The sequence below is a fragment of the Paramisgurnus dabryanus genome, chromosome 19 (genome assembly GCF_030506205.2).
Source record: "Paramisgurnus dabryanus chromosome 19, PD_genome_1.1, whole genome shotgun sequence".
NCBI classification, from domain to species: Eukaryota; Metazoa; Chordata; class Actinopteri; order Cypriniformes; family Cobitidae; genus Paramisgurnus; species Paramisgurnus dabryanus.
The window spans coordinates 298,335-322,500 of record NC_133355.1 but is presented as its reverse complement, the minus strand read 5'-3'; the positions used below and the strand labels follow the sequence as shown (position 1 = coordinate 322,500).

The 24,166-nt window shown below is 38.0% G+C and overlaps 1 protein-coding gene across 2 annotated transcripts in view; it reads left to right on the top strand.

Moving 5' to 3' along the window:
• Positions 1–24,166, top strand: part of trappc9 (trafficking protein particle complex subunit 9) — a 278,660-nt gene that overhangs the window by 177,392 nt on the left and 77,102 nt on the right. For both annotated transcript variants that reach the window (XM_073812647.1, XM_073812646.1), the window contains one exon: positions 10,842–10,932. In XM_073812647.1, coding sequence (XP_073668748.1) covers positions 10,842–10,932 — 91 coding nt within the window. The remainder of the gene's footprint in view (positions 1–10,841; positions 10,933–24,166) is intronic.

Below are 24,166 nucleotides of genomic sequence, written 5' to 3'. Positions count from 1 at the left end.
CTTACTTCATTACTGTCTTATTAGAGACTATTAACAATTATAAAGTTTACTAATTATTTAGTTAATCGCAATTTGTTGTAATATGCTCACGACTTGCGAATGTAATGCTCAGTTAATGATCTGAAATAAACCTTGATGACGTATGCAGCCTGCAAATGCGACCTCCGGAGGATGCAGCTTTCTGTTTGAACCTTTTACAGTGCATGCATTATATTTTTCTTTTACTGCGTTTGCTTTTTTGTTTGGGTTTCCAATAATGTTCGTTTGGGAACTCATGTGAAGTCTGAGACGCATTGTGTTTGTCTGTTGATCAGTGTCAGATGTGTCTCAGCAGATTAAACCCTCACACAGAGTTACATGATTTAATGTCTGCATGTTCTTGCTTTAAAAAATGACAGTGTCTGTATCATTTCTAGTGTAAAGAAATGGACATATAATAAATATTAATATGGATTTAAACATTGTTTGACTAAAAATAAGCGTTTCTCTCCATCTAAAGTGAAAGTGAAAGTGAAGACAGCGTCCGCGAGACGAGTCCACTATCGCCCCCTGCAGGCATTTGTTATAATGCATATATAATGCTTTTTATGCCACAAATGTAATGTGTTTGTTAATGTTGTTTAATGTAACTTGGTTTTAATACTTTATTTGAACCAATTATTATTGCATCTTCGTTATTATGTAATTTTAAATGCTTCTGCTCACTTGGGTCTATTTTTATTACCCCAAAATAACAAATTACTTCATTATCATTTAGCAAAATAATTGTTAGGGCCAGTCCTTGATTAGTTAAAACATTTAAAAAATAATGTGATTTCAGTTTCTTATTCATTTATTTTATCATTGAGGGTTTCTTAAAAAGTGTAAAAATATTGTCTCGTCTCGTTCTCATGAACCCAATCTCGTGTTTCGTCTCGTCTCGTGGATTAAGTGTCTCGTCACACCCCTACTATGAAGTTAAAGGGATAGTTCACGCAAAAAGTGAAAATTATGTCATCTTTTTCTCATCCTAATGTCTATCGACTTCCAAAATGTGAAAACGAACAACCCAGTAACTTAGTTCTCTGCAAGCATGTGAAAAATTTGGTAATTGAAATTTGACTCCCCTTGTGATGTCAGAATAAATAAATTGTTTTAAATGATCTCTATAGTATTTTGAGCTAAAACTTCATATATGTACTCTATTTTACATCTTTAAAAAGTTGTGAAATGTCTTCTTTAAACAAAGTTATAAATATAGGTTTGGGAGGAACCTAAAAATTCTGTCCTGTGTCAATCATCAAGCACATAAAAGCATATAAGTGGCAGTCTGGAATGACTTTTCCGTGCCTGTCGGCAGTTTTTCCAGCATCCCTCTTCTTTCCCACCTCCTCCTTTACTGCTCAGTTTTCCCCTTTGTGCAGTTCTGTTACTTGAACTTGGCCTCAGGTTCGAGCTGCATTTGAGGATAGCAAGCCAAGTTCGTTTACCATTAATTATTAGGCTGAATGGGCAGACTAACTCGTAAAACAATGAGGGTAAAAAATACGGTTCTACAATTCTACTGAAATAAAGCCGTTATTAACTTTCCTGATGGATGCTTATATATTTATAAGTATTGAATTGTATTGGTAAAGTTGACTCGCAGTACTCGGTTGTGTTATCCATTCAGGTGGTTGTTATCTGTGAATAATAATCCTCATAATATTGTCCAATCAGAGTCAAGCATTCCAGAGCGCTGCATAATATAGTAAGAATAACTTTTCCGTATATCAAACTTTTTTTTAAATGGCTTCGCTTATAACTCATCCAAAATTATTCTTAAAAAAAATCTTTATTTGAAGTTGATTCACTCTTGGTACATCTTGATGTTCATACGAAATTCCAGTTTGGAGAGGAGTAAAGCAGGAGTGTTTGTGTGTACTGTATGTGTGTGTATGTGTGTGTTGTGACCATCAAACAGCATCTGTGTCCGGCAGCTGGAACGTACTGGACGAGATGCATTTCCAGTGATCCTGATACACTGACATATGGTTCAAGCTTATGATGTGTGTGTGTGTGTGCGTGTGTGTGTGTGTGTGCGTGTGTGTGTGCGTGTGTGTGTGTGTGTGTGTGTGTGTGTGTGTGTGTGTGTGTGTGTGTGTGTGTGTGTGTGTGTGTGTGTGTGTGTGTGTGTGTGTGTGTGTGTGTGTGTGTGTGTGTGTGTGTGTGTGTGTGTGTGTGTGTGTGTGTGTGTTGTAATCATGCCCAGGACACTGTGTTCTAGTCTGTGTGTGTTTCTACAGTCACCTTCACACAGGTGTATCGTGGTTTGAGAAGCACAAAAGCAGATTATTAATATTTTGTGCAACTATTTATTGGAATAGTCTACAATGTTTGCTAATGAAAATAGTGTTCAACAAATGTCATTATTGATTAGTTTGGACTGTAACGTCACTTGTCAACTGCCCCGTTGTCCCTTATGGCACGCAGCATTGGGATGCAAGAACGATTGACAGGACTACGACGGAGATGTTTGTTAAAGGAGTAGTCCATTTTCTTAAAAGAAAAATCCAGATAATTTACTCACCACCATGTCATCCAAAATGTTGATGTCTTTCTTTGTTCAGTCGAGAAGAAATTATGTTTTTTGAGGAAAACATTGCAGGATTTTTCTCATTTCAATGGACTTTAATAGAGCCCAACATTTAATATTTAACTCAACACTTAACGGTTTTTTTCAACGGAGTTTCAAAGGACTATAAACTATCCCAAACGAGGCATAAGGGTCTTATCTAGCAATACGATTGTCATTTTTGACAATAAAAATAACAAATATACACTTTTAAACCACAACTTCTCGTCATGTAGATCCGGTCGTGATGCGCCAGCTGACCCCACGCAATACGTCATGACGTCAAGAGGTCACAGAGGACGAACGCGAAACTCCGCCCCAGTGTTTACAAATGTGGTGAAAGGGGACCGTTCCTACGTTGTTGTATGTCAACTGATACTAATTAATGTCTTTGTGTCAGTTTATTGTTTAAAATGGTCCGCAAATGTGCCTTTATATATGTAACACGTGACCTCCCTACGTCACTATGCATTTACGTTAGGTCGCGCTAGACTTGACCTAGACGAAAAGTTGTGGTTTAAAAGTGTATATTTTTTATTTTTCTTGTCAAAAATGACAATCGTTTTGCTAGATAAGACCCTTATGCCTCGTTTGGGATCGTTTATAGTCCTTTGAAACTCCGTTGAAAAAAACTGTTAAATGTTGAGTTAAGTATTAAATGTTGGGCTCTATTAAAGTCCATTAAAATGAGAAAAATCCTGCAATGTTTTCCTCAAAAAAACATAATTTCTTCTGGACTGAACAAAGAAAGACATCAATATTTTGGATGACATGGTGGTGAGTAAATTATCTGGATTTTTCTTTTAAGAAAATGGAATATTCCTTTAATAGAAGTGACTTTTGCTGCGTCTGAAATCGCATACTGTGACAGTAGGTAAGGAATTAGATGAAGTACCTACTTATCGAGTGTTAAAACAGTAGGTACTATATAGCATGAATATGGATAGTGTGAATGAATTCATGAATTTGTACGTGCTACATCCGCCATGGTAACACATCACGTGACATACGTCATCATACTAACAAGTTAGATCTGGGATGATTAATCACGATATATACAAATAATGTCTGGCTGATATCGATTCTGAATCACAAAGGCAATATTACGCACAGCTCTTTTGTGTATCATGGCTCTTTGATCTGTAGGAAGTCAATCTTATCAATCTAAAATCACTGTGAGTTTGAGTCGTTTATAACATGCATTTGAAAAAGCAAATATAATCATTATAAATATTCTTTATTATCATGAAAATACCAGAAAAGGTTTGAAGAACAGCAATATAAATATGCATTTCGTATAGCCGTGTGTGTAAATGGCGGTTCTTCTGCTGCGCATATAGAGTTTCTGCACGAGAGCGCCCTCTGACTTTTGGATGTAGCGGCATATCACCGTAATTTACTGAGAAGCATAATCTCACAATTTATTGTCTCAGCCCTACAAAAAATAATGTTAACTCATTCCCCACCTTTTTTTTTTTTTTTTAAGTTGCTCGCCAGCATTTTTTGTGCCTTTCAGGAAAATGTTCTTCTGTAAATATGTAAACATACAAATATATCAAATGAACGAACAGACCCCCTGATTTCAAACAAACAAAAAGTAAAAAAGTTTCATCCTATCTTCATTTGTGCTTAAATATAGGTAGGTTTCTTGCAAATTTTTAGCAAAATCCTGAAATAATTGCATTTTTGTAAAGAAATTTTGAGATTAGATTTAGAACGATTCTCAAAACATACACAGAGTTTAAAGTTTGTAAAATTAGTTTTTGCTTCAGTTTTTATAAATTGGGTAAGAGCGCCATCTTGTGGATTACAGATTACCGTAAAAACACATCAGGGAAGCGTCATTGGCAGGGAAACGTTTTCTCTGAAATGACGAGATAACTAGTCAATGGCAGGAAAGAGTTAAGCAAGCGCAATTTAACCACAAGGGACAGCTGTTTTGTTATAATATATGTATTTGCATTTCAAAAGAACCATGTTATTGCGTTCGGCATTTCTGAATAAAACAACACCACCTTCTTCATTGGATAACTCCTTTCTCTGGGGCTCACGGAATAGTAGTGTCCATCGAATGAACCCTCCGGGATCTTGCCGGAAGTAGTAGGTCATCAGGGTACTTTTCACCTGCTGTTTTTCGAATACTATGAATTCACACATACTACTCACCTTGCATACTGTGTTTCACCTACTATATAGTATGGAAGTAGGTGGTTTCAGACGCAGCATTTGTCTTTGCTTGTAGTAGATGCATGCACCTGACTTGATAACCGCATTTGTGTGTGCATTGTTGCGATAGGGCAGTGGGCAAGTGATGTCACTAACTAATTGATTATTACATTAGTTGAATACATTTTTCTTTATAAAATACAGAGGTGGAAAGAGTACTAAAATATTGTACTCAAGTAAAAGTAAAGTTACTTTAATAATATTTTACTTAAGTAAAAGTAAAGTTACTGGTCTAAAAATCTACTCAAGTAAAAGTAAAAAGTAAATCATTTTAACTTTACTCAGAGTAAAGTTAAAATGATTTACAGCGGGGAGAGGTGGAGGATTCTAGTATAGTTCAAAAACGACAAGGGAATATACATCTTTTTAATTGTAGGAACATCTTTACAATTAAAGTGCAATAACCAAAAGCTTTTTTAAACAAAGAAACATTTATGGAATTATTTAATGATTTTACATGTGAGTTATGCACTTTTGAAGGTGGTCAGCAGCTAGTAAATGCAATCACTATAGTAAGGTTGTAATTGATGTAACATACAACATTATTTTATTAAACTATATCTAGTTTAAATGAGCATATAATGCGATGAGTGCCATGGCTATATACTTTTGACACGTTTATTCTCTCTTAGCTTCCCTGACCTGGGTACCTGATGTCAGACCTTTATTCTTCTTTCACCCCCTCTCTCTCTCATGACCTGCGCATTCTCGAGGATGTTCTGAAGTTGTTTTTGACTTGACGCGAAGCTGCTAGACTGCGGAGGATAATGCGCATGGTATTAAAAACGCGTCGTGCAAATGAGCGGTAAAAACCCGGTTGGCAATTTCGTACTTAAGCGAATTAATCCTACCTTTCATAGGAATGAAACACTCGCTTCACGTCAGTGGAAAGTGGTCGCTTAAATATGACCAGGGGTTTCTTTCATAAGATTTAAACTGAGGCGGGTCTGCATTAGCGCGCACCTGTCTCGTCCGTCTCCATGGTTCTTTTTGCGCGTTGCCCCGCCCATCAATAATCCGTTGCGCGTCTTTATCACGTTGCTTTAAAAAAAAAAATTACTTAGTAACGGATATGATTTCAAATGTAGCGAAGTACAATACTTTAAACAAAACATACTTAAGTAAAAGTAAAAGTACATATTTTAAAAACTACTCAAAGTAAAAGTACACAAAAAACTACTCAATTACAGTAACGTGAGTAAATGTAATTCGTTACTTTCCACCTCTGATAAAATATTATTAACTATTATTAAATACTCGATTAGTTGTTGCAGCCCTACTGAATATATATTTTTACTACAATTAATATATTTATGCCCTTTGAATCTGTTCGAGAGGTGCTCCAGGAGTGCATCAAAATTTTAGAAGTCGTTGCTTATAGACAGATTTCTACTTGTGTCATTTTCTGTGTGGTTTTAAATGGATTTGGGCATGTTAAAATAGTATTAAATTGCGTTAGTACTACCTTCTTATTGCTCTGCTGAAACCTTTTATCATATTATGCAACATAATAAATGTAGATGCTAGCGGTGGGATGTATTTATAGCCTGTAAAGTGACAGGTGTTCCAATTCTGCTGAAACCTGCATATAACAGATGGCTTAATTTGCTGTATTTTAATTGGTTTTCTTTGTTAAAGTAGCTATTGTTTCTGCACACGTTTGTTTTTGCCATTCTCCACTCGGGACGACCCAGTCAACCACTAAATATAGCTCAACGTTTCTGCTCCTGAACCCCACATTGCATGATTTTGGCCGCAGTGTATTTCACCAACGACACGAGGTTACTCTCAGATTTCTCCTGCACTTGTTCAGAGGTGTTGATCATCTCCTGTTAGTTTCAGGAGTGTGAAACCCTGATATCACTTCTGTCTGATCTGCACATCTCTACTGCATCACTCCTTTATTTTAAAACCAGCCAAATGCCTCCGTAATTACTAGTGCTTGTTCTTTTCACCAGATGCATACCGATGCGGAGGCTGAATTAGACGACGTACAAGATAATACACATGTAAAATAATAAATAAAGGAGATAACGTGCCACAATATGGGTGCGTTTTTGAGAGAACATGGGCATGATCTGTGAAAGCAGAGAGAGATGGAAGAGTATCAGATGAGTCTGTAATGCCCCAGGGGAGAAATTCACAGTTAGCCTGTGGGTCAGAGACGCCATCATGGCAGTCAACCAACCATAGAAACACACTGGAGATAAATGCTTTATATAAATAAATAATAAAGTGTTCCTGTAGCTAGAAAAAGGCACAAGACGGTTGTGGGTTTTATTTCTAGGGAACACACATACTGCTAATAATGGATACGGTAACCCATACTGTACTCGAAATGTGACTTGTGCATTTAACCCAAAAATATTTCATATTACCAAGATGCGTCACTGGAAATTATATGAATGGGATTGCAGCGGTCAGTATGGTTGCTCTAGTCCCGCCTTCCAGTTAAAAGAACCAATTGTCAAACGTTGAAGAATGACATCGTTGAGGGGCTTCGTGCATGCGCAGTTTGTGACAATTCTTGCTTTAGTAAGACCTGAAGGTGTTGAAAATATGGTGGGGCAGTGGTCCGACTTCCTTAAAAAGATTTTGATTTTACCCAATCCATTGAGTAGTGAACAAGCACATTGCAAGTCGTAAATACACACACGCCCGGGGAGCAACTGCGGTTAAGGTGCCTTGGTCAAGGGCACAACAGCCGCAACATGCCGGCCATGAGACCTTCGGGTTACAAGCCCTCTCTCCTAGGCTACGACCGCCCCAGGTTGTAAGTAGGGCTTTGCAAAAATATAGATACAGTTAATTATCGTGATAAATTTTCCACGATAGTGTATCGATATTTCAATCTCTACTATTGATATTTTAAATACCCATCATATCCCTCTGTGTGCATCAAACGACCAATTCGCTGCTGCTGCTGCTGCTGTAGTTGTCGCTTTCCAGTTGTCTGTCATATATGGCCATTCGGCCAATGTCTAAGAAGTTAGCGGAAGTGAGAAAATGGCAGAAAATGTAATAACACCTGCAGCTTTTTAAAGTCGACTTGTGGAAGCACTTTGGCTTTAAAAAAAGTAAAAAAAGTCAGCTCTATTTGTATAAAATTTTTGATAAAAAAAGAAAAACTATTGCAATGTATTGCAACATGTTACGTATTGCATTGTATCGTGATACATTGTACCATGGCACATGTATCGTGATATGTATCGTATCGTGAGGCCCTTGCCAACAAGGCTTTGAATCGGTTCACGGAACGAAAATGAAAACTAGAAACTTTTGCTATTTTGCAAGGAACAGAAACGAAACAAGAAACCTTAAAAAAAGATATGTTCAGGAACAGAATCGTTTATTTAAAATAATGGTAACCGGTTAATACCGTTATTTTTTCCGTTCTTTCTGTGATTTCTTTCAAGATTTCTGTGCAAAATGTGGTGGCTCGCACGCGATTCGCGGATTAATACGCAAATTTAAATAGGGTGAAAGTTGATCATTTGCAAGTTTTTCAAAGGCCTGCAAATGTTAACACTTAAGTGATTTGAAACGATTTAACCACAAAAAGGCGCTAAAGTGAGCAATTTTCTGTACGCACAGATGCACATGCGGTTGAATGTGTCCGGTCCAAATCCAATCAAACGTGATTATCCCAATGCCCTTCAAAGATCAGAACTCTTGGGGCCCAATTTTAACGATCTGAAATGCAAGTGCGAAGCGCAAAGCGCAAGTGACTTTGTGGGCGGATCTTGGGCGCTGTCTTCCCGGTGGGAGAAATCAATAAGGGGTTGGTCTGAAGTTGGTTCATTATTCATAGGTGTGGTTTGGGGGTAACGTCAAATAAACCAATCAGAACGCTATCCAACATTCCCTTTAAACGCAAGGGCACAAGTTCCATGGCGGGTTGCTATTATTATGACGGATTTACCAGGCACACGCCAGGAGCGGTTCACAGCCGAGGAGACCCACGTTCTTGTAAGAGCAGTCAAAGACAGAGAAGTTGTTTTGTATGGGGATAGGAGAAACCCGCCCAAATCAGCATAGGTTAAACAGGCGTAGGAGGAAATAGCCACAATTGTCCCCAGGACGTTGCGCCAAGCGCTACAATGATGTCAGGAGACGGGGGAATCCCAAGCTTGCCAGCATAAACCGGGGCACGCCGTGTAACGGGAGGTGGATCTGCCTCAGGATCTGACGCCAGCAGAGGACATCGCTGCGTCCACCCTCACCGCTGAAAGGGTTTGGGGGCTTTGAAATCGGACCCAAGAAACGCAAGCAGGGTCCAACCCCAAAGAACACTTACAAATCAACACAACAATACATTATGGTCAAGCATGCGCCCTTAAAATAGCATAATGAACCACGCGCAACGCGCCACTGACTTTAGACAAGTTTTTTTTGGTCAGTGGCACAATTGTTTATTGAAACTGCAAAATAGCATCAGGGATGTTTGCGCCGCAACACGCCTCCTTTTTTGCGCTGAACTGCACAGGGAGCGCAAGTTCATTCCCTAGTTTGCCGACGTGCGTCTGTGGAGGGAAAAACCCGCTGTGCGCCGGTGCAAAATACGAATGATTCATCCGTCACTGACAAAGTCAATTGCGCTGGGTGCAAGATAGGGCCCTTGATGTATAAACTTGATAGAGAGTTGCACTACTGTGTCTCATACTGTAGTCCATCAAAATACATTTGGTGAATAAAGCACTGAAAACAACGTAATTTACACTTTATGTGGAGCGACTGTTTAGGCTGCATCTTCTTCCCGAAGCGCTGTTTGGAATTTGTCCTCCATCTGTGTGTATGCGCGTGTTTAAGTGCACTCAAAAGTGCATACATGGAGAGATGCGTTTCAAATAGCAAGTGAACAATCTTTCTGTTCTTGACAGGACACATACAAACAAATTGATCTCGAAATACCACAGTATTCTTTTTCTAATAAAAACATTTGTTAAAGTTGTTTGCCAATAATAGACATGTCAGAATTACAGTTATGCCGCTTACATAATGTAGCCTTTTTTAATGTTTCATGACAAGATAGAGACTTAAGGAAATTTATGTAGACTAATAATTTAAGTTTAATGTCCTAATGATCAGCCTACTTATTTGTAGGTCCCACAGCTGACATGGAACGTTATTAACCAGTTTGGGAACTTTATTTTTTTGTTCTAACCGGTTCAGGAACATCAATTTTAGGGTTGAACCGAAAACTGGCAACGTTAAAATACTGTTTCTGTTCCCAACGAACCAATTTGGAAAAAATCTGGTTGAAAGCCCTGCTTGCCAATACCCAGCACTAGTTGTAAGTCACTTTGATAAAAGCATCTGCCAAATGCATGAAAATTTAAAATCAAATCACAGTTTGGTTATTTACTGAGCCGACAGCCGGGACAAATTTAGGCAGGAGCAACCCATGAGATGTGGAAGATGTGTGCAGACCTAAACCGAAGGACTTCTTAGTAACTCAGTGATGTTTTGGCACTTCACAAACACAGATTTTGATCTACCAGATTTTGTGTTCTTTTCTAGAAATGTTTGTATAGCAAAGTTACGAAGGCATTGTTTTTTCGTTTGCTTGAAATAGTGTCAGGTAAAATCTGGATTTACAATTTTTCTCTCTTCTGCATCACATCGCAGTGTGTAGATAGTTGAAGGGCTCTCAGGCATGAAGAGCTTCAGCTCTTCTGCTTCATTCACTGCTGTTATGTAATGACACAAGTCACTCTAAAGTTCACCTATCAAACCACTGTGTTCACATTACTTTCTTCCACACACACACACACACACACACACACACACACACACACACACACACACACACACACACACACACACACACACACACACACAATTTAATGGATAAAGCAGGGTGGTATTATTTTTGCGAACGCGTTGTTGAGGTTTCAAGTATGCTGTATATTCAGTGCTCTATTGGTATTGGTAAAGTACAAACTTGAACAGTCATCCTTTCTCTTTCTTTCTCTCTTAATCTGCATAAGTTGTGAGATGTTTTCCTTAACTCATTGTTCACTCATCATTACAGCGTCAGGGTGAGGCCAGTGTGGAGGGCATCCTAAATCAACTCATATTGGAGCACCTGCAGCTCGCACCTCTACAGTGGGGTAAGGGTCACCTCTTTACTCCTCTTCTCTTCAAGATTCAAAAACGCTTGGCTTGGTAGGGTTTTACTTTAATTTGCCAATGTAAGTAAAACATTAAGGGTCAGTTCTACTAAAAGCTTGAGCAGTGCAAACCATCATTTTGGCATTGAACGCCGGGTGCATGATCTCTGAAAGCCAATGTTGATATTTGAAATCACCTAAACAAACACACCCCTACCCCAATAGAATCTGGACCTTCTTTTGATAGACCCGCCCATATTTACGCAACAATAGGTGTGTTCGAGATCATCCGGCGCTGCGCAGACCGATCGGCGAGGTTTGCCGCTTGCAGTCGAGGGAGGAACTGAAGACGGAGCCGTCAAGCCGGACACCTGCTGCTTGCCGTAGTGACGTGTGCGCCGTGTTTTCTTGTTTTTAATCGCAAATGAAGTGAATTAGATGCTGAATTTGATAAAAACAAACATTTTAATAAAAAGTTGCAACCAGAAACATTTTATATCGAATATTTTAATTGCTGATTATACTGTATACCCGAAAATAACGGGAAACAAGCCTATATTATTAAAATACCAATAGAGTTTGTTATTTTCATTTTTATTTTATTACACGACGCAATATAACATATTTTAGCATATTAAAGTGTTTTTTTCCTGTTTTAAAACATGAATTGATAATGTTTATTAGTGGAACTAAAGGTTGGATTAAACTTGAAACGCACGTGATCGTTGTCATCAGGGAGGCGACCAATCACGTTAAGCTGTTACGTCATCACAAATCGCTGAGCTAGCCGGCTACTCTCGAAACGCTCTCGCGGTACTTAAAAACCATATGACACAGTCACGTGCCTGCAGCGCCAGCTGAAGTCGGACAAAATTACTAACCGGAATGCACTGCTTCAAGTCAGCCGCCGATCGGTCTGCGCAGCGCCGCATGAAGTCGAACACACCTACTGTCTGTAAGTAGACACGCCCCTTACTGCTGATTAGCTACAAGTGTGTCTGTGTTATTTAATATGCGGCTTTTTAGTAAATAACCCGCAGATATTAACACTCCCATTTGCGCTTTTTGGAATAGCATTCTAACACTTAGTAAATCTGGCCTTAAGTATACATATTTATAAACAATTAAACATTAAAAAATAAAGGTACCTGTATGGAAGTATGTATATGCAGTATAAGTCCATGATATAAGATAATGAAGTACAGGATGATGTCATTCTCTACAATGTTATACATGTTGGTTATTTTCTGCCTTTGTAAAGGCAGGACTTGATGTACTTTGCAGCCAGGTTTGAATTTGTTTAGCTTTCTCCCAGGTTGTATGGTAGTTTGTCCTTTTGTTGAATCTGAAGTCTTTGTGGTTTGAGAATTGGGTGAATAATGTTTCCCTAATTTGTGTTTAATTTGGTCATGAATCATGAGGTTAAAAACTGCAGTACTGTTTCTACTTCATCTCCTTTTCTCTTTCTCACTTTTCTAATCCTAAGACTCTTCTCTTCTCCTCTGCTCCTTTGTTATCTTGTCCTAACCCTCCTGTCCTCCTCTCTCAATCTCTCTCATCCCATATAACTGATAACTTATGGGTGATGAAATAAATGCAGAGACATCTGGTGTCCAAAGTCATTATTTTTCTGCTTTTTCAATTGGTTATATTTATATTGGCTGAAAAGACACATATGGCGGTAATAATTTAAAGGGACACTCCACTTTTTTTTATTATAGGCTAATTTTTCAGCTCCCCTAGAGTTAAACATTTGATTTTTACGGTTTTGGAATCCATTCAGCTGATCTCCGGGTCTGGTGGTACCACTTTTAGCATAGCTTAGCATAATCCATTGAATCTGATTAGACCATTAGCATCGCACTTAAAAATGACCAAAGAGTTTTGATATTTTTTCCATTTAAAATACGACTCGTTGGTAGTTACGCTATTGAAAGTAACCAAGGGGACTATTTTTGGGCAGTGCGTAATATCATTGCGCCTCCTGCAGTCATGTTACAGCAGCAAAGTCTTTGATTATTACGCCAGAATGAGAGTATAGTTCCTAGACATATCGGCCTAGAAAATCACAACTTTTAATTTTCCGTCGGTCTTAGTACACGGTGTAACTACAGAAGAGTCAAAAAAATTTAAAAAAGGGAAAAATATCGAAACTCTTTGGTTTTTAGCGCGATGCTAATGGTCTAATCAGATTCAATGGATTATGCTAAGCTATGCTAAAAGGGTTATCGCCAGACCCGGAGATCAGCTAGAAAATCTAGGAGAGCTGGAAAATGAGCATATTTTCCAAAAAGTGGAGTGTCCCTTTAACAGCAATCCATTAATGGATCGATAGATAGACGGAAAGGCAGATAGATGGATGGATAGATAGAAAGACATCGAGATAGATGGATGGATAGATAGACAGATGAAACGGAGCAGAACACCGGACAAATTCTCTCTCTCTCTCTCTCTCTCTCTCTCTCTCTCTCTCTCTCTCTCTCTCTCTCTCTCTCTCTCTCTCTCTCTCTCTCTCTCTCTCTCTCTCTCTCTCTCTCTCTCTCTTCTCTCTCTCTCTCTCTCTCTCTCTCTCTCTCTCTCTCTCTGTCTGTCTGAGTGACCCTCAAAGATCAAAGCTCCAACCTGTATCTTTATTTATCCATGATCTGCTTCTCATGCGTTTCATCTGCTTCTGGATCTACATTAGTTGACACCTAATCTTTTTTCTCATCTGGGAAGGGGGGCACTGTTCAATACACATGACACGTTCCTCATGTTTATTCAATCCAGCAGACCTGCGTGGTGCTCCGATACATATTCATAAGCGTACATGGATGTTGAGCAGTACACCAGGACGCTAGCATAAAACATGCTCAATATAACACTACGTTCATTTATCTCAGCTTTTATCACTGTTATATTTACATGTCACAAGCCGCCGTATATCAGTATGATAATGTTAGTGACTACAGTGATTTATCTCGCATAATATCAGGCATGTGTTACATTGTGTGTCGTTCACCTGAGATGAGCTTTTTGTTACAACTGACAGCGGCAGGAGATTTGAGACAATAAATATTTTAATTATATGCATATTTTTTTGTAAACAAAGTATTATTTTTATGTTAATAATTTACTTGAGTTATAAATTGCATCAGAATAAAGCTTTTCGTTCTCGCTTTTTACAAAATTGTATGAAAAGCTTGTGACATTTTAAATTGTGATGTAAATCATGCATTATACTGCATGAAACAGTACGTGTCCTCAAAAAGTTACTACATTTCATTTACTTAACAAAGCCAAATGTACCCATTTTTTGGCACTTGTTGGGCCCTGCAAAATCTCTTTCTTTTTCACCTTTTTAAAGATGAAGAAACTTCTCTTAATTAAAAACCCATCTGACTTTATTCTCCTGTCAGAGTTTTTCATTGTGTGACGGCTCTTTCTGCACCTGGTTGTCTCAGAGTTGAGGTCTCATCATTATCTCATGTCTTCTCTGGTGCTCATAAAGGCGGTCTTCTCATTTAACCACACTGTTAAGACTGAATTAAATTGTTCTCTGAAGACTGACACCTTACATCTTAAATTCATGCGCAATACTGTGATGCTGTTCTGGGTCGCTGGGTTGTAGATGGTGGATTATTAAAAAGTAACGACATCAGGTTTAAAGTTTTAAAAGTTTTCTATTTCTAGAACTAGGCTTGGGTAATAGTTCTCTCTTTTTATACTTTAATTTATTAACTTAACTTTACAGGCTGCTGAACTGTGGTCAGCCAGTGAAGTGTTGATAGACTTAATAAACTGTTAAAATGTTAACAGCAATATTTTAGATGGATAGATGGATGCATGTACAGATGGATAGACAGACGACCGGACAAACAAATGGACAGATAGACAGACAGATGGATAGACAGATTATAGATAGATGGATTGATGAAAGGATGGATGGATGGATGGATGGATATACGAAAAGATAGGCAGGGAGATACAGGGATATATAGATATATGGATAGGTAGACGGATGGATGGACAGACAGACAGATGGATATGGATAGATATACAGATAGATAGTCGTAGATATACATAAACGAATAGATGGATTTGTGGATAGAAAGACAGACATACAGATAGATAGACGGATATACAGATAGACGGACATAGGGCAGATAGACGGACATACAGATAGATAGGCATACAGATAGATAGACGGAAATACGGGTAGATAGACGGACATAAGGATAGATAGATGGATATGTGGATAGATAGACGGATATACGGATTGATAGACGGATATACGGATTGATAGACGGATATACAAATAGATAGATGGACGTACAGGTAGATACACGGATTTACGGATACATAGACAGATAGACGGGTATTTGGATAGAAAGACAGACATACGGATAGATAGACGGACATACGGTAGATAGACGGACATACAGATAGATAGGCATACGGATAGATAGACGGACATACGGATAGATAGACGGATATACGGATTGATAGACGGATATACAAATAGATAGATGGACGTACAGGTAGATACACGGACTTACGGATACATAGACAGATAGACGGATATTTGGATAGATAGACGGACATACAGATAGATAGGCATACGGATAGATAGACGGACATACGGGTAGATAGACGGACATAAGGATAGATAGACGGACATACGGGTAGATAGACTGACATACGGATAGATAGACAGACATACGGATACATAGACAGATATGTGAATAGATAGATGGATATACGGATAGATAGACGGATATACAAATAGACGGATACATAGACAGATATACGAATATTTGGATAGATAGACAGACATACGGATATATAGACGAATATACAGACAGATATACTGTAGATATATTGACATACAGATAGATAGACATTCATACAGATAGATAGACGGATATATGGATAGATAGACGGATATGCAGATAGATAGACAGATACATATGGATAGATAGATGGATATACGGATAGATAGACGGATATACAGATAGATAGATGGATATATGGATAGATATACGGATAGATGTATACAGATAGATAGATAGATGGATATACGGATACATAGACGGATAGATAGATGTATATACGGATAGATAGATGGATTTACGGATAGCTATATAGATAGATGGATATATGGTAGATACAGTAGACGGACATACAGGTAGATAGACAGACATATGGATAGATACAGATATCAGGATATATAGACAGATATACGGATAGATAGAAGGATAGATAGATGTACTGTATACAGATAGATAGATAGATGGATAGATGGATAGATAGATGGATAGATGGATATACAGATAGATGGATGGAAATACGGATAGATATATGGATAGAGAGACTGATAGATGGAAATACGGATAGATACTGTATATGGATAGATAGATGTATAGAGATAGATAGACGGATATACAGATAGATAGATGGATATTGATAGATAGATGGACATACAGATATATAGACGGACATAATGATGTATAAACGTAAGGACCGATAGACAGACATACGGACAGACAGGCAGGCAGGCAGGCAGACAGACAGACAGACAGACAGACAGACCAATAGACAGATATGGATAGACATATAAATGGGTAGACAGATAGACAGACATACAGATGGACAGAAAAATAGACATATAGATAGATGTTTGATGTATTTCCTGCAGATCATGGGTTTCTCAGAATTCTGTATTGTGTTTTATTGTTTGCTTTATTGGTCGGTATGGAGTGATACAAGAAAGGAAAAATGTTTGTAATTGCGAATCTCTCTTTCTCCCCGGCTCACTCATAAAGGTCAGCGTGTTCAGTTGAGGATTAATAATGTTTTCCTTAGAAATCTTTATCCTTAAAGCAAACTCAAGGCACATCTGTTTTTTTCATGTTATTTGTATATGACTGCAGCAGAGCACTAATTGGCCTGGATCCTTTTGGCTTTGATGTAAATTAGATGCTACCAGCAACTTCGTGTACACTTGTTAATGTTAATAAATGCTACTGCAACACATGAGATGTGTGTGTGCTTGAGAGGAACAACTAATCTGGCTCTACTCTATACAGTCACATCTGATGCGTGTCAAGCCATTGTGTTGGTATGGCACAGAATTATCTAGTTGTCGTCACGATGTGCACTTCCTAAACAAGCTCTTTTCAGACGTAGGATTGAAAAAAAACTCATTTGGTATAGATAATTTCCTTCTGATGCTTTTAAATGAGATTCTGTTATTGCTTTTCTCTGTATGATAATCAGCAAAGGTATTGCGTCTCATTCAGTCAGGATCTCTGGAGTCCTATAGTGACTGTGACTTAACAATAGGCATTCTGTCCAGTTGCTTTCACCTATAGTTTCCTTTAACCTTGTGTCTGACTGACATCAATACTATGCTATTAAATTTCTGTATTAGTATGGTCAGCAGATCTTTTAAGCCCAAGGGATTGTAAATACATGAGGGAAGACATGCATACATACATGATAATTACGCAGTAGAAACCTCACTGTCTTATTTGCTCCCAGCAGGTGCTGATTAAAGCTTCTTTATGAAGAACCACTAATGTAAAGAGAAAACAAGTCACATTTTAGTCAACCCGACACCCATTATTCACAGTCCAGTTTCCCTCTGTCTCTCTATGCTTTAAATGACCCTGAGGTGTGTTTTAGGTTATCTTTGATAGATAGAGGAAATGAATTCTAGTTTGCATAATTCTAAGTGAGATATGAGTTACTCTTTCAATCCCAATAAAATCTATATCCAGTGATCACAGACAACTGGAAAAGGCATAGAGATGGATTGGTCAAAAGATATAAGACCAAACTCTGTACACACACACAAAATTCAGGGTTATTTAAAACCCAGCGTTGGGTCCAAATGGGGCAAGTTCAGCCGCTGGGTTAAATGAACCCAGAAAATGTTTGCATTTGATCCAACACTGCATTTTGGGTCGAAGAGAGATGGATAGATCAACAGATGGATAGGTGGATGGATGGACAGATGGAAAAACAGACGGAAAGATGGAAAGACAGACAGAAAGATGGAAAGACAGACAGACAGACAGACAGACAGATAGACGTATACATAGATAGCATGATGATTGATGCTAAGATGGATAGAAGGATAGATGGAAAGACGGAGACAAATAGATAGACAGACATACAGTCAAATATATCGATAGACAGAGACAGACGGATGGATAGATGGAGAAACTAAAAGATAGACTGACAGATAGATGGATAGGCAAATGGACAGACACAGGCGGACAGAGAGATCAACAGATTGATAGATGGATGGATGATCAGACAGACAGATAGACAGATAAATAAATAGACAGTGATGGATAGACAGATAGATCCATCGACTGATAGACAGACGGACGGACAGATAGACAGACAAATAGATGGACAAATAGACAGACAGATAGATGGATAGGTCAACAGAAAGACAGACAGAAAGACAGATAGACATATAGAAGGATAGATGGATAGACTGAGACAAATAGATAGACAGACAGAAAGACGGATAAACAGATAGATCAGCATATAGACAGACAGACAGACAGATGGACGGACAGACAGACAGACATATAGATAGACATTTACATAGATAGTATTATGTTTGATGCTTAGTTAGATGGATAGACAGATAGAATGATAGATGGATAGACAGAGACAAATAGATAGACAGACAGACAGACAGAAAGACGGATAGACAGATAGATCAGCAGATAGACAGACAGACAAATAAACAGACAGACACACAGATAAATGATAGATAGACAGATAGATCGACCGATAAACAGATGGACAGATGGACGGACAGATAGGTTGACAAATAGACAGACAGACAGATGGATAGGTCGACAGATGGACAAACAGACAGAAAGATGGGTAGACAGATTTATCAGCAGATAGACAGACAGATGGATGGACAGACATATAGACATATACATAGATAGTATGATCTTTGATGTTTAGTTAGGTGGATAGATAGATAGAAGGATAGACAGAGACAAATAGATAGACAGACAGAAAGACAGATAGACAGATTGACCAGCAGATAGACAGACAGATAGGCATATACATAGATAGTATGATGTTTGATGCTTGGTTAGATTGATAGACAGATAGAAGGATAGATGGATAGACCGAGACAAATAGATAGACAGACAGACAGACAGACAGACAGACAGACAGACAAAAATCGATATACAGTGATTGATAGACAGATAGATCGACCGATAGACAGATGGACGGAGAGATAGGTTGACAAATAGACAGACAGACAGATGGATAGGTCGACAGATGGACAGATAGACAGACAGATCACCAGAAAGACAGACAGATGGATGGACAGACAAATAAACATATACATAGATACTATGATCTTTGATGCAGATAAATAGATAGACAGTGACAGATAGACAAATAGATCGACCCATAGACAGAAGGACGGACAAACAGACAGACAGATGGATAGGTAGACAGATGGACAGACAATAATACGGATAGACAGATAGATAAGCAGATAGACAGACAGACGGACAGACAGATAGACATATACATAGATTGCATGATGTTTGATGCTTAGACATACGGATAGATGGATAGACTAACAGATAAATAAATTGACCGACAGACAGACAGATGAATAGATGGATAGACGGCTGGATCAGATGGATAGAATGATAGACAAATAGATCAACAGATAGACAGACAGAAGAACGGATAGACAGATAGACAACATGTGTCATTTTGGTGTTAAATTACAACCCAACAGGTTGGATAAATTGCTTTTTTAACCAAAGCTAGGTTGATATGTATGTTTGCATTTTAATGTATATTGTATGTAAGATCTTACAGTGGATTGCAGTGCACAAGTTTAGGGGTTTGAGACACTGTATACAGTTATATACTGTAGGAATAAATCATATACATTTTTTATACAAGATGAAAAAATGCACTCCTGCATTAGCTTTAAAATCCTGAGTTTTACCTGTGTAGTGTATGAAGTGCACATAAAGGGACGTCTTAAAATGTCAAGCCTTCAGACTTTCTGTTCTGCATTGATTTTACTTAAATGTGTTTTAAAGAGTCAGAGCTCCTGGGTTGTTTTGGTGCACTCGCATCTTTGTACCTAAAAGAATAAGAAGGATATCTGTACAAATGCTTGAGTCTTGTGGCACGTCTGCATCTTACCAAACCTCACAAGCGGCTGTGGAAATCATTCCTGCGTTGGGTCTTAGCTCCAATAGTTTTTGAAGAACGTTATCGTAATTGCTTAGGCTAATTATCAATGACAAACGATGTCAGCTCCAAAAACCAAGACGACCCTTTATTATCCACCAAAACCACGATGGATGTTCTGACTGACGGACACAAGGACAGAGCCGCGGTTAGAAGGTGGGGATTAAACAGGCATAAAATAATTACGGTCATCATCATAATCTTCCTTAATGACTGACAGCAGAGCGTGAACCCAGCTGGTGTTCTTTAAATTTGTTTTTGCCGTAATTAGCTTTGCCACTTAAAACAGTACAAGACATTATCAGACCCAAAGATTCCCTCTCTCATCTTTTCCCCTGAAATACGCTCAGCTGGGAGTCTTGTTAAGTAACTTAAGGTGAATATTTCATGAGTAAGTCCAAGGATGACTGATTGTCAAATTTTCAAAGTAGAGATATGGGCTGTTTTACCATATAAATCTCATTACTTTAGAGATGAATCCGCCAGTGGGAAGACAGGATTGGGAATGGAGGCAGGCGACATAATTGAATTTTTGTAGCTTGAGTGAAGGGCCATCAACTGTACACATCAGGAACGAAGGGCTTCCATCAAATGGAAAGATGAGCGTTTACTCAACCTCCCGATGACAGGCCGCTTGAGGAGAGAAGTCAGTGTTGCTAACTATACAGTAAGGGACTGCATAACAAGCTTAATTCATTAAAGACTGAAACTAATTAAAATGTATTCATTCCAGCCCTAAGAACAAGGGTCTTACATGGAGGTAATTTATTTAGGTTATAAACATGTAGGGCTTTATCATACACCCGGCACAATGCGCGACACAAGTGTCTTTTGCTAGTATCAACTTGGCGCAATGATTATTTTCACGTTTAGCGCCATGTTGCATACCAAATGGATTTGTGCCCAATTTTGCGCCCATGGGTGTTCTGGTCCGAGTTGTGTTCAGGCGCATTGTTGGCGCGTTGCTATTTTAAGGCAACTAAAATAGACTACGCCATTGATTAACTAAAACCTGGTATAAAGTCGCAATAGTGTTTTTTTCTTATTTTAATGAGCGCGTTTGAAATATGTGCCTTTAAACGAGACAACAAAGTGCGTTTGCTTTAGCCTATCACATGGATGCGCTGCAGCACATAAATGTTTCAAAATATGAAAAATCAAAGGATTAAAAGGTAAAAGATTGAGGACCGATTATGAGATGTAAGAAGGTGTAAAGAGCTGCTTCACCTGTAGACTGGCAAGTAGAATTAAATGTTCTGCTTTAAACAAATGCAAATATTGCATGGATTTTAAATGTTTTTTTTACATGCTACCACACGGATGTATTGGATATGATGACTTTGTACCTGTGGATATGGGGAGAGGAGAAACATTTTTAAGTAATGCTTTAAAGGGACCATTTAACATGTCCGCCCCAAAAAAAATCAATTCATACTCCACACTCCAAACAGACGGGGGCAGTATACCTCCAGAAAGTGAGTTGGTCTATTTTAATTTAGCAGCTGCAAATTTAGCAGCATATATCAAGTTTGATTTACATTAGCAACTAAGTTATCATTAGTCACAAAAAAAACATTCGGTCTCATTAAAATTGCAATGTTTTCCGCTACGTTTCGTGCGTCCATTTGGTGTTCATTATAATCGGAGACATTTCAAGCTTCTTAACTAATGTTACATTTTAGCATCAGCTTGGTAGATAACGGGTGAAAACCGGATCAGATCCGTGGGTAGAGCTAACTATTAAACGCTAACAGCTAAGGATGCGCAATAATTTGCATGCGATAGTCATTGCGCTTCTCGTCAGTGAAGCCGGTTTCTTGATTAAAAGTGAATCGCCATCAGCTGCTTTCAGATGGAGCCACATTTACTGCACAAAGCCGTAGTTCATGTACAAGCTGAGCATAGGTTATCGCAATGCCTATTATAAGTGAACTTCTAGTGAAATACTAACAGCATCTTACTTACCAATCGAAAAGAAATGTTGTCATTTCGGAGTCGAACCTCATTTCTTTCATGTCCATTAGTTGTCTCCAGCGATGAAAAGCAGTGCCAGTATTTACTCTGGTTCGGTTACTTTATTTATCATATTTTATTTGTGATTCCGAGCGCGTTGTTCCCTGCAGCAAATGTTTGTGGTAGTGGTAAATGTCTCTTGCTTTAGCCATTCTTTTGCTCTCTTCCCTGAACTGAAATACGTCCGAAACCCCTATTGCAAGGCAGGAAGGCATCAAGGCATGTCCGAATCCATGGCTGTCCGAATCGCATTTCTCTGAGCTGCCTTCATGAATCTTAAGCCAACAAGTCAGCTGCCTTAGTTTTCGCACGCAGCGGTAGTAGTAGAGGGCTGTACTCCCACACATGCGACTTATTCGTGTATTGCAGTTTGGCTGGCGGTTATGTGCGTGGCCCGCATACCGCCTCCCATGGTCGAAACTGGTATTACAACACCAGTCGGGCTGTAGCTAGTAATTTAGCATGCTAATTCAGATTGATATTTCTGCAGCACTATACCTTGTCATTTTTTTAATGACATCTTTGCCCTTATTTCTTCTCATTCTTTTGATGCGTGTAGCAAATTTTTTAAAATCTTTTACCTCAATTATTACAAATGGCACCTTTAAAAAAAAAACAATGCCGCTGTGTTTGTACATTTTTTATCTCCTACAAATAAAGTATTTTTAGAGTACAAACCTTTTCTTGCATATTTGCAAATTATTTTATGAGATTACAATGATTATGTAGGATATTAATAAATTTACAGCAATTAAAAGCCTGCAATTTTTACTTTCTTGACTGAAAGAAAACGGATTTTAATGTTTTTAATCCAAAAAAGAAATTTTTTAATACAAATAAAAACAATATAATTTTTTTACATTTATCTTAAATTGTGGGTCTTCTTCCTTTGCTTAGTTTATCAGTTTACAAATTCCGCTTTTTAAATAGGGAGTCAGCATGGTGCCAGGTGCAACCGGCTTTTAAAGGGGATGAGAGCTGAGACTCCCATTGGTTTATTGCATGTTACCCCCAAAACACACCCATTACTCATTACGAAAATAGGAACAACGCTTTTAGGCTGTGCGCTTGGTGCATAAACTATTTTTCCGTTGTTAAATTAGCAAAAGTGTTTATATAGACAGTGCGCCGTACGCTTTAGACATCATTAAAATAGGGCCCGTAATGTGTAAGATTTGATTTTGTCTCATGTAATTGAGACTATAACTTAAATATTGCTACGTGGCCCTTTTAAGATTATCCACATTATTCTGATTAAACTTTTTTTAGCTTACTAAAATGTTTTATATTTTCAGTCATTTCAATTTTCAACTAGTGATGAGTTGCTATAACTTATATAAACTGCTTGAATTTGTTGAATTTAATATGTACAATTTTAAAGACTTGTGCAGAGTTTGTAAACAATTAGATTTTACCTAAAAAAGTAAGAAATCAAATTTTTTTCAAAAATAAAAATTCTAGTACGGGTATATTTGTAGCAATAGCCAACAAACATTGTTTGGGTCAAAATCATAAATTTAAAAAAAAATTCATTAGGATAATATCCTAATGAATTGTTTTTAATAAAAATTTATGATTTTTATAATTTATGATTTCGCAAAATTGGGCACAAATCCATTTGGTATTTAAACAACATGGCGCTAATTGTGAAAATAATCATTGCGCCGGGTTGATACTAGCAAAAGACACTTGCGTCGCGCATTGTGCTGCATTGTGCCGGGTGTATGATAGAGCCCTACATGTTTATAACCTTAATAAAATCACCTCCATGTAAGACCCTTGTTCTTAGGGCTGGAATGAATACATTTTAAATAGTTTCCATCTTATATTATTAAAAAGCACATATTTCATTGCTAAAAACAACGTTATTTTGTGTATTTGGTACAAAACAATGTCTTCGCGTGGTTTATGGTTAAAAACACATTATTTTCCACATATCGCACATTTTTGTAGCTCAAGATTTCCCTGTCTTCCT